This window comes from Mustela erminea, chromosome 2 (genome assembly GCF_009829155.1).
Source record: "Mustela erminea isolate mMusErm1 chromosome 2, mMusErm1.Pri, whole genome shotgun sequence".
NCBI lineage: Eukaryota > Metazoa > Chordata > Mammalia > Carnivora > Mustelidae > Mustela > Mustela erminea.
The window spans coordinates 113,293,969-113,306,679 of record NC_045615.1 but is presented as its reverse complement, the minus strand read 5'-3'; the positions used below and the strand labels follow the sequence as shown (position 1 = coordinate 113,306,679).

Below are 12,711 nucleotides of genomic sequence, written 5' to 3'. Positions count from 1 at the left end.
GAAGCAGACTTTCCACTGAGCAGAGCCCCCTCCCGCCCCATGTGCAACTTGATCCCAAGACCTTGGGATCATGACCTGAGCTTAAGGCAGATGCTTAACAAACTGAGTCACCCAGGCACCCTGGGAAAGGCTTTCAAAGTACCATATAAAACTCAGAACCCATAAAGGAAAAGAGTGGTACATTTTTGACAACACCAAATATATCCATAAAATGAAAGATAACATATAAGGAACAGATTGGAAAATATTTATAAGACATATGAGATACAAGGATTAACTCCTTTGTAAAAAGACCTGAAAGAGTCAAGTTGTAGACGCATAAAGATATGTATAAGGAAAAGACAAGATACTCATTAGAAAACTGGAAATGATATGATGAGGCCATGGAATAAAAAACACAAGTGATCAATAAAAAAATAAAATAAACACAAATGCTCCAGTTATTAGAATTTCAAATTAAAACAGGAATGGAAAATAATGTTCAATCTGTCACAGAACTGTTAATATTCCATATTTGCCAGAGTGGTTTGAAACAGGTACTCCACTAAAATAGGTACTCTGTCATACAACAAAAATGAAAGAATTAATACCATTCAACATTTGCCAGAGTGATTTGTAATCATGCTCTATTAAAACAAAGTTCATGGAAAATAAGTTTGTAAGCTGACAAATTCTTGTTTTGGGGGGACAACTTGACAGTTACTTTTGGTATCCTCACAACACACTGGGCAGTAAGAAGAATGTGTAGGATGTTCATTCCAGCACTGTATGGAATAGGGAAAATCTGTGGACTCAAACCACATGACCTTTGGGATGCACGGGTGGCTCAGTCAAGTGTCTCACTCTTGATTGCAACTCAGGTGGTTGTGAGAGCCAGCCTGTTCAGGCTCGGCGATGGGCGCAGAACCTGCGTAAGAGTCAATCTCTGCCTCTGCCTTTCCCCCTCTCTAAAATACACAACAATAAAACCAAACAACTAAAAAAAAAAAAACCCAAATACCAAAAAACAAAACCCATCACATGATAGTTAAAGGTAGGGATGATTATATAAGCTATGGTTCCTTCACCCTATAGAATAGTCTAGTACGAGTTGAACAGCTAAGGACTATTCTTATATGATGGAATGGAAATACTGTAAAGCATATTGTTAAATAAAAATTAGCTGATGAGAGAACAAGCACAAATCCTATTTATGCTTATTAGAAGGTATATAGCTGTGGGCATACATATATCAGCATCTAAAAACAAATGCATATAAAAAAAGACCAGAAGACAACATAAAACTGTTTATTAATTCTGGGGTAGGGGACTGTGATTGGGGATCATGTTTCACTGCATATATTTAAAATATATTTTAACAGTAAAAGCATATTCATTGATTACGTAACTTTTAAAGAAATTAAATTTCCTGTATTTTGTTCAAAATTAACTGAATCTCTATAAGACATATATCTTACTATTATCTATTACCAAATAAATAACCACTACAAAAACCTAGTGTTGCCCAGATAAAGGCTGTTGAGCCTTTATCAGAAAAAGATGCAATTTGTACAAATTTACTACAAATTTGTAGTAAATCATAAAATGTCTGAAATTACCTAAATCAGTAAAAAAGCCAAACCAAAACTCAGATGCCTGAGATAAGAGATACTTTGTTGACCATAAGATGCTTACAGTAATCGGAGAGACTTCAATCCATCGAAGGTTCGAGGAGGAATACACCTCAAACGGTTGTAACTGAGAATTCTGAAAGCATACACAGCAGATTTGTTTTACTCAGATATCCCCAAATGGCCAAATGTCATTTTAAAAATAAAGCAGTTAAGAAAACGGTTGCTTTAGCATTTTATAAACTGGGAATATTGATGTACAGTATTTTGTTACTGTTTGTGTTTTCAGTAATACAACATATTTCTTTCTAAATGTAGTCTAGAATGCTTCCTGCCCTGCGGATGCCAGTGCCTCAGCTATTCCCTCCCTCAGCTGATGGACTTCTTAAAGATCTCTCCCAAGCCCACCACAAACATAAATTATTCTTTGTTTCTTTTCTGGAACCTATAGTTGTTTGTTTAAGGTTTGTTTCTGTTTTTTTTTTTTTGTCCATATCTCCCAATAGTATTTATATTTTTGAGGGCAGGTTCTATTTGCTTTGTTAACGGAGAAAGTCCAAGTGCCTAGAAAATGCATTTTGTCCAGTGAATTAATAAATACTCAGGACCACATTTTCATACTCACAAGGTAAGGAGCTGGGTCATGTTGCTGAAGCTCTGATTAGAAAGGGTGCTTATTCGGTTGTTACTTAAGTCTCTACGAGAGAAAAAAAGAAACAAATGGAGTGTTCTGTTACCAGAGAAAGTGAAATATTAGTGATTCTTAGAGAAGGCTCTTCTCACTCAGCCATAGTGGCACTGTTATATAGCACACAGCTTTTACCTGAGAATAACCAAACCCTGGATGATGCCCTAAGATAGATTAGAGGAGTCGTCATTATTCATGCCCCCGCCTGTTGAACTTAGAAGTGATGGTGTTTTGCTCTGGCCAGTGAAGGAAGTGTGGGCACCATTGCAGGCTTCACTTAACAGAAGGTTAGAGTGAGTTCCCTCTTCCTTCATCTCCCTCTGCTCGCTCCTCTGCAGGACTTGTGACGGTCCACAGTCAGCGTTGGTGTCCTGGTCCCAGGACAAAGACATGGGAGGCAGTCACGACCGACACGTTTTATATGTGAGAAATGAACCTTTGTTCTCGAACCTTCCATTGGTTGCATATCCTTTAGCTTCCCAGATACACATGCTCCCTGGTACACATAGCCAAACGTGGTAACTAAGGGCATCCATTTGATTACATTTGCAAAGACATAATGAAAAATGTTGCCCTTGGCAAAGTCACTGACACACAGTAGGCGGGTCCTCAATAAATATCTGTTTAATTAATAAATAAGTAAGAGAGATGTGGGTTTTTTAACCAATGCTATGTGGCTGTTTATAGCTAAGTGTAACTGGTACTATTAGCTGTAATTTATATTCAGTGAACTTGATCTTCTTTATATTATATATAATATACCTGTAACTATATATAATGTAATACATAATACATAATGTAACTGTAATAAAATGGAATATTGTAATATATACTAATATATATGCTATTAGTATATATATATATGATATATGATATATATTTATCTGGCAACAACGCAAAAATGAGTATATAAATACACAGTCATAGAGTGATATGTATATATTCACTGATTTTTCTCTGCTGCTAAATGCTAAATACATAAATAAAAGGAAGATTTATGAATAAGTGAAAAATTATAGGTCATAGTTGATGATCACTGTATATATGTATATTCACTACTTTTTTTCTAAAGCAAAATGTATAAATGCATAAATAAATAAATAAACGTAAGATGCAGAAACGCCAAAGATTATATATTCCTTTATGAAAATGACCAAAATATCAGTAAAATGAACCTATACAACATAGGAGCCTCATGATCCATCTTCTCAGCTGCTGAAGTACTATCTCTGGATTTAAAAAATAAATAAGTGTATCTATATTAGCAGCAGTTACTTGTCTAGAGTAGCATAAAGAGTCATTGGTAAAGCCATTTCTGGATCTACAAATGCTCATTTTTCATTTCCAAACTGGTCTTAAATAATCGCATACTGTCCCACAAATGACCCAATTCTGCTGAAGTGACCCTCTGGAAATTGCAGCAATTTAATGGTTTATTTAACAGAACAAAATGTATGTAATCAGTTCCTGCTGCTAGTAAGTATGTAATGAGAGGCAGAACAAGACATCTTAGGGGATATTCTTTCTTAATTTAATCATTTTTCATTTAAACAGTCCTACATACTTTGTACAAAGTGATTTTCTTATATGTTTAAGAGAAACTGAAAATGATTAACAGTGTTTTAACTAACCACAACCTTCCTAGGGCCAAGTTTACATTGAGAAATGTAACATTTTCTGTGACTTACATTTCTAGAACTCACTAATTAGGGATCAGCCTCCTTATTCTATGAACTCTAGAAATTGGTCTCCTCAGCCAGCCATATTTACTCTAAAATCAGATAAGACTTAAACTAAAAATAAAGTATTTCCCTTTACATTTACTCCTGTTGCTTATTTTTGTTTGTGTGGCTTTTGAGAAGCTTTACCAATTATTAGCAAGGCTACTCTAAGTGTGACATTATATACAGTAAGATTGTATCTGTATAAATATTGTGTATATAACTAGATCAAAATGTTGGCATATTTAAAGATAATCTTGTATTACCACGTAAAAAATCATTTACAAAGATGAAAAAGAGAGATGTTATTTTAAAAGGGCATCAAAGCAAAGCAAAAAAAAGTCAATGTCTGAAATTTATGTTCAGAATGTCAGCATCTTTGTCAAGTTTACTTAAATACTGTGTAACTAAAAATGAATTTTATAAGATTAAATTTGAATACTGGAAGTCCATATCTTAGAGAATATCATATAGGAAAATCAGACCTAATAAAGTACATTTTCAGTAAATTTATTACCATCCACAACCTTTTTCTTAAAGTCAAGAAAAATAAAGGTATTTTTTTCTGTCTTTCTTTTCCTGGCTTGTCATCAAATAGCCCATGTTCATTATAAGTAGAAGTATCTGGATTCACCACATTTCTGTAGTTCTCTGATACTTAGACTTTACCATATTTGTACATTGAATTGAGGAGGTCCTTTCTCTAAGATGTGCCACTGCCTGACTGATATTCACTGAAGGTGAAGCTAGTGATCCAGAACCACAATAAGGAAGGAGGGAAGCATCTAACTGTAAATGATTTATATTATCTGAAAGGTGCACTCAATCTTCTGCCCCTTGCTACCCCGACTTTGGTGAACCAGAGTAAGTCAAAGATGAAATAAATGCAATACGTTACTTACATAAGTGTTAAATGTTTGTAGTTATAGAGCTCCTTAGGCACTAATGTAAATTGGTTCCCATCCAGATACCTAAAAACGAGGAAAAAAAATGTTATCTTTTTTAAAAGGAACAATGGTGTGGCACAAAACAGTTGACACAATGTCACCCTTAACTGAGGCAAGGGAAGCACTCTGAATTCTGGCTCTAAGACATCATCAGGCTTTCTCTGCCTGGGATTGGTATTTAAAAGAAGTAAAGGAGAAAAAGCTCAGTGGTCCAATCCAGGAGAATTATCTGAGAGTGGAATCTCTTAGTGTAAATTATAAAACCAAAGAGAGATTGGGGAGTCCAGTTCTTTGTGGTTTATGTAATGAGGCGAGTCATGTATCCAACCAGTTGTGAGTCAAGAAGTTTCATTCAACCGACCATATTTTCAGTCAGTCTTCAGTCTGCTTGAATTTACGGGGGGACAATACCATGAAATGCATTTACTACTGACAGAATCTTACTACTGAGGGCAAGACCACTCTTCGCCACATTAATGTGTATTCATACACTTAGTAAGGACCAATCGATGCCTTAAAAGAGATGTTTAGGAATGAGAATTAGATTTCAGTTAAAAATGACCTAAACATAGTTCTTAACCATTGTGTTTCTGGTTTGTGATAATAATTTTGCATGATTTTATAGAAAATCACAACCTTTATCAAGGGCACAAATACAACATATACATGTAAAAGTACTAATCACATAACCACATATATGTGAAGTTTTCTTTTGTGATTAAAGTCAGCACGATAATCTGAGAATAGATAGACACTGGGCTAATTGGCAAGACATAAAAATAAATGAATAGTTTAGTTTCTGTCCATAATGTCACAAAAAGAAAAATAAACTCCATCTCAAACAAGGCTGTATTTTCCCAGAATATAGATAATGAAGGGTAAGATGTCTTTCAACAATGTGGGCTATCTGGCTACAGATGTGCCCACAAACAATTCTGGTCCAGTGGGCAGAGGGCGCCTGCTCCCCAGTGTCATGGCCCATCTTGAGATCTAAGGTTGAGGTGATTAGTATTTTTGCTGGATATAGAAGTAGCTGAGAAATTGCCTCAGGTAAAATCTATCTCAAATAGTTCAAAATAAAAAAAGTTATATAAAAGGTACAATTCATCAAAATATGTAGTAAATATGGGACTAAGAAGCGGATATATGTTATGACTTCTAATTTATGCCTGCTCAGATTTTCTGCCTTTGTATTTCTTCTTTGACTCCTTTCTTACCTCCCCCTACGTATTTCTTGGTACCACTAGAGGGAAGCATAATCCCATAGACTTCAGTATTCTTCCTTTATTCTGGAAAATGTAACAGAAAGCTAAAAGGATTCAGAATGTGCACTATGGATGTTTACGTAAAACAATCTAAGAGGGAAATTATATGGAACTGATTAAAAATAATAGATACCACTTGTTCAAAATTGTCCACTAATATGTCCTCATTTTTGCCAAATTCTTTAATAATTTAATATAATACGCAATGAAATTTTTCTAGTACACACATATACGTGATTGTAGAGAAGGATCTTGCTGACTTGGTATGATTCTAAGAATAAGCTCTGGGGGAGGTAAAACTAGAATTCACAAGAGATGAGTTAATCTTTTCCTCATCTCTGTAACATGTTTCTTTAGAAAAGTATTACTTTGTAAATACTTTGTAAAGAAATAGATTGAAGATTCAACTGTCTGACAGAAGAGACATATGGATGGCATAAACAGGATATGAATCAAGCAGGTTCTCAGATATAGTTTAATAAGGAAATTAAAGAAGGTTTAAAATTATTGGATAGGCATCGGGGAGAAGCACTAAGGTATGGGCCAGTTAGAAAGAAGGGGTTCTGCATGAAAGATGATCTGGTTACGCTGAGTGCTATGTTCTTGGATGGGGTGTTCCCAGAATCAATGCTTTGCCTATGGAATACTCTGAAGGCATCTAGCAGGGTGGAGAGTAATCTTTCAAAATAAATACTTATTAAAATAAGAATTAAGTATTTAATTACACACACACAAAGCAGTGCTTTGTCAGTTAACAGCTGTGACTGGCAGCAGAAGCTGAACACTTCAGAGCAGTCCAATCCAAGAGGGACCTTCTGTGTACGAGTGCTAAGATCACACGATCACACCTTCTTTTCCCCTCAATGTTCAATGCAGGACTAAATTAGGATTCCCAGAACTGCACATGTTAGGCATATAAGCTCTCTGACAACGGAAGTGACGTCTTCTTGCAACTCATTACCTACGCTCCATGTTGCCAAAAGTTTATCAGAGCTGCTTATTTAGAATGCTTGCACACATGGGCATGAATTATAGGGACACATCTGCACAAATTACATTGGAACTTAAATCATTTCTGATACATAGTTCCACACAGAAAAAAATAAACAGAGGCAAAATGACTCAACTGCACTCATACCAAGCATTTGTTCCTGGTACATTAGTATGCAGATTATGTAATGGAAGGGAGCATGCATGTATCATATTATGCAAGCAGCTTGTTCTTGGATTTATTCCAGTCCACATATATAACATGAGGCAGCTAAGAAAGTGTGCATGGTGCTTGGTATCTAGAGGAGTACATACTGACCATGTAATCTGTGGTCATATATCAGATAAGAACATATTAGGGACAATTGGCTCCACACCCTTCATGGTCGGAGGGATTCTAATTCAAGTCCAAAGGGCAGTGCCTCTTTTTTAAGGATAAAGATCAGGCCAGTTTCTTCTACATCCTAGATATTTATGTATCCCATGTGGGAAGTTATTCTCCCAGGGGACACAGCGGTAAAGAATAATTAACCATATGGAATATCCTAGATACTGTGGATGGACTAAATATACATCTTTTTCCAAGGTGTATCTGATGGAACATGAGTCTTGCAAGATGGTCCATGAGAAAAGGGCTATAGGGACAAACAAGCATGGGAGCTATCTTATATTTTACTACCCTCTCTTGGAGCTTCAGAGTGTACCTTAGCATAATACAGATGCTGAGAAATCCTACAGTGAGTAAGAGAGAAACAGACACAACCAGCATTTCCCAGATGTATCTAAAGGCTTTTATATGATCTATTTAGGGTTTTACATGATGCTATTTATTGGCTTATAGAATTTGGAAATGGGACTCTGGAGATTTTTATTGGGTTTCCACTATTAATATTAATTGTTAAATTATATTTAATATTAATTAATTAAATATTAATTGTTAAGGAAACAGAAAGGCAAGCTCTACTTACAGTTCAGTGACGTCTCTGGGAATTCCTTTGGGCAAGACCTTCAAGGCCTTGTTACTACATCGGACGACTGTATCCAAGCACGAGCATTCCGTGGGGCAGCGGGAGAGTGGGGAACAGCTGCTGTCATCATTGCCTAATTTGCCAAAAGAAATAGAGGAAAACCCAGAGGCATGGCTTTGAGAATGCAAGGAGGGATGTTATGCTTTTTTAGCTTAACCAACACAAGAGTCTTGAGCCACGAGATCACTTTGGTACATACAGTACATGGGGTGTTTATAAATGGATGCTATCCATTTGATAGAGCACCAATTTCAGATTGCCTAGGGCTGAATTCCAGAAAATAACTCACAATTTATATCATCCCTCCAATCATAACAGTAATTTTCTTTGTTCAGTTATTTATACAAATTACACTTGTAGTGAGAATATGTAAATCTACACTGAATTATGGAGAAATTATAAGGACACAGACATGTAGAGGCCTAAAGGGGTAGATTAATTTAAAATGTTTAGCAGAAAATGTTCAGGCCACTCATTTTAAAACATAAGGCTTAAAGGGGGTCTCCATTCCCTGGCAGCTACCTTACGAGGCTATTACGAGAAATCAAATATGGTGATCTATGCAGAGCATTAAAAAGCGAAAGCTGTTATTTTTGTTAGGTTTCCTAGAATTCCTATATTTTTTAGGTCAATTGCTTTTCTCCTTTGAAAATGGCAGTTCCTGAAAGAGATGCTTAGAATAATAAAGTTAAAATGAAGCCATATAAACAGCAGCCACCACAATCTGGAAACTGGAAAATTTAAATAAAACATTCAGAAACACAAATCAAGCGGACGCGGATGGGAAAGCAAGACTGAAGAAGTATGTGTCCTGTTTCTAAAACAAAACAAAACAAAGGCAAAAAAATACACGAAACTCTCTGTCGCCTGAAGTAGGACACACTGTTCTAGCTGGTCCCACAGCAGGGGACTGGTCACGTGAACCCCTGGTGCCCGAAGATTTAGCAAGACTTTCTTACCATCGTCACACGTGAAGTCTTGGATGGCGACATCCTGGATGGGGATCTCTTTGAGGAAGTACGGCTTCTGACAGCGAGGATTTCCGGTTACGATTCTTTTCTTCCTGAGCCATTCACCCAGCCAAGCCAGGTAGCAGTTGCAGTTAAAAGGATTTGCCAACAGGTTTCTAAGAGTCCCATGCAAGCAAGACAGGGTTGAGTTTGGAGTTTTACTTTCTTACCTCTCAAAACCCCAGGCTACCTTCCCCCCCAACCCCAACACTATTACTGCTGGAATGATTTCTTCTTAATCTTTGTATTCCCTGCCACCTCCATGCCTTTCCCCCATTCATACTCACTCACACCCAACCCATGGGATACATTTTGGGGGGGGGGGCTCAACTATGTATGTTTGGAACTTAAAAAAAATATCAATATTTTTATGTGAGAATTCGTCAAAAAAATTCATGAGGAAAAGAAAGCAAAGGCAGCAATTTGGGGGTTTATGCAGTGGATCCTGATAGAGATCTCATTTGGAAATAATTTAAACTCGTCAGCGATCTGACTTGCTGTCAAACTTCCCTCCACTGATAATGCAGTAATTTAATAAAAAGATGAAGGCTGATTACCTTATATTATTGAGTTTAACCTGACAACAGATATTTCATTAATTTGTCATTTCAGGATTTCCATCTCTTATTTGCTCCAGAGAATAGGCTTCCCATCTAAACTGACAGCTGAGCTGATTAAATGCCAGTTATAAAAATGAATTTACTTCTACAAATCTCAATACTTTTGGCATCTCACCACTTCAGCACAAACCTATTGACAACCTTATTATTTATAAACATGCCATCTTTAATATGCACAAATTAGTCACTCGATGTAAAGTGTCACACTTTATGTGGAAAGAGGATTAAGTACTTTACTGATGGATGCATGCTTCCCTCAAATTATTTCTGCAGTGACTTGAGCTACATTGGAGATTTCTTTTCCTTTCTAACTACCTTCTGATTTAGATTAGTATATTTAGATGCCATTGTTACTAGGAAATCAAATACATTGTAAGATTTATCATTTCAAACCTTGCTTTTTTAGATACTGACAGATAAAAGAACTGAAACACATTGTTCAGGGGGGTTAAAAAAAAAACCCACAACACCTTCTGAGTGTCTACAGACCTACAAATATTCTTTATTTTCTAACTTTCTACATAAAATGTCCTCTTGGACAGGCTCAACCTTTTTCTTCAATATTTTCCTAATAGCATAGTAAATGCCCTCTAGTGCACAGTTTTTGTTGTTGGTCTGGTCATCCTAATGTAGGTCCTGTCACTGTGAATGAGCCTTTTGAGCACAGTTTGTTGGCCATAACCCTATCAGCTCTGTTTTTATGATACTTATGCTGAAAATACTCCAATGTGAGAACACTGGGGAAAATATACAACATTTCTGTGATGTACAGTGCAGTCAAGTTATAATAAAGTGAAAATTTATAAATGAAGTCATATCACCTTATTCCAAAAAAAGAGTCGATGGAAAAAATATTTAAATTTTTGTTATATTTTAATATAAGAGTATAGGTAGCATTTTTAGAAAGAATTAAAGTAAGTTTAATATGAACACATTTGGTTGATCTGTAAACACTTGATCACATTTTTGTGAAATGCCTAATCATGCATTAAAATGCTATCAATAAAAGTAAGAAATATAAATACACGGGGTCAGTCGTACATAAACGAACATCAGCCTTCATACTTACAGAGTAGATAAAGAATGGAGAGTGTCAAATGCCCCTGGCGCGATGGTAGTAATTTGATTATCATACAAAGAAAGCAAACGCACAGAACTCAGTCCTATGAAACTGTCATTGCCAACACAGCTTATGCGATTACTTCTCAACATCCTGAGGGAAAAGAGACCATGGTTGGAGAGAAAGCACCAAACAATCAGTTTTGCCTATCTGAGGACCCAAATAACCCCTCTTTGCAAATGTGCAACATTCATTTACTGTTTTCTGAATGATCTCTTGTCCTTAGGAATAGCTAGCTGCCCATATACACCAACAGCTGTGTGAGAATAAAATAAACGCTTAGCTTACAATGACCACACTCAGTTACAGAAAAGCCCGGTGAGCCTCGCCTGGACTCCCGGCCCCATCTGAGAAGGGTAGAATGTTTTTTCCTCTGATGCTAATTATGTTTGCCTGATTACATAATGTCCCAATTCACCTACAGCTCTCTGAGCCCTTGAAGCCCCGTGATTTGTGTGTTCACTGTGGCATTACATCGGGAGCAGACAAGAATGAATAGTCACGGCAGATGGAGAACTGAGGGCACCTCAAGGATATCCATGCCAAGTTATTGTCAGCATGGGCTGGGGAGCCCAAACTAGACAGAGCACCCAGAAATCTTGCACAAATTATTGTACTTATGAAAATTATTTTATTATTTTAAAGTTTGGAACTTAAAAAGAAGTAATCGTTAACAGATTCCAGTTGTTCACAATGAAGTTTATGTAAGCTTCTCTTGAAAGAATTCTGATTCTTTTTTTTTTTTTTAAGTCAGTGCCATTAATAGGATTAACATAGTTGTCATTTCCTCATCACTGCTAAAGTTTTGGGTCCCTTTGCAATTCTTCGTTGAACTGTTTATTTGTGGGGCTTAGAAAAATTCCTTAAAACCCCCATGCAATGGGCTCAGTGGGTTAAAAACCCCATGTAAAAATGAAGAGCTGCCATGAGTCTTATCCAGAAATAAGGCTGAAAAGTTATTTCCCTGAATTTTTCTAGACATGTGTGGACCACCCTACCCTACTAGAAGATTGCAGTATATAAAATAGAGAGGCAAAAATAAATTAACAGCAGAGTGTTACTTTAAAATTCTAGATGGCTCTACAGAAATAAATAGAAATATCAATTTTTGCATTCTGCTATGTCACAGATAGGAAGAAAAAATGATGCTGTCCCTATCAAGGCATCACTTTATGTTCAGAGGGAAATGCACAACAGAAGGTCATTTCTATCAGCACTATCATTTGCTGTAAGTAACAAAGAACACTTGGTTTTAATCTTGGTGAAGTCATGGACACCTGGGAGAAGCTGAAAAAAGCTTTACTTTCTGTTGCTAGAAAAATCCATAAGCACACATAGGTATGACATTTTGTCTGCAGTCTCAAATATTCAGACTCACTGAAATCTGTGCACATAATACTAAGAGCATTACTAGTCCTACGGAGTTAAGAAGTCTAGGGATAGTGGGGTGCTGTGTCAAAATCTTCACAGTTCCAAACTGAAAGATACCACTTGGAGAAATACATATGTCCAGATAAACCTACTTTCATCCTCTGAAAACTCTGAGCTTGTTCTAAAATGCTCTATTATTCTTGTGTAGCAGAGTGGCTGAAGGAGACAGCCAGTGGCATCTGTCTTAGGTGCCAAATACAAGAGGCACAAAAACATCGCTAAAACTGTAATGAAGGAGGACATGAATTTAGAGGACTTGTCTCAGGGAGAGTCCTGTGAGT

General features: G+C 36.4%; 1 protein-coding gene across 4 annotated transcripts in view; it reads right to left on the bottom strand.

Moving 5' to 3' along the window:
- The window catches only part of SLIT2 (slit guidance ligand 2), a 357,128-nt gene that overhangs the window by 60,603 nt on the left and 283,814 nt on the right, over positions 1-12,711 (bottom strand). For all 4 annotated transcript variants that reach the window (XM_032333963.1, XM_032333966.1, XM_032333964.1 and 1 more), the window contains 6 exons: positions 10,949-11,092; positions 9,209-9,375; positions 8,190-8,322; positions 4,922-4,990; positions 2,236-2,307; positions 1,675-1,746 (listed from right to left, as the gene is read on the bottom strand). In XM_032333963.1, coding sequence (XP_032189854.1) covers positions 1,675-1,746; positions 2,236-2,307; positions 4,922-4,990; positions 8,190-8,322; positions 9,209-9,375; positions 10,949-11,092 — 657 coding nt within the window. The remainder of the gene's footprint in view (positions 1-1,674; positions 1,747-2,235; positions 2,308-4,921; positions 4,991-8,189; positions 8,323-9,208; positions 9,376-10,948; positions 11,093-12,711) is intronic.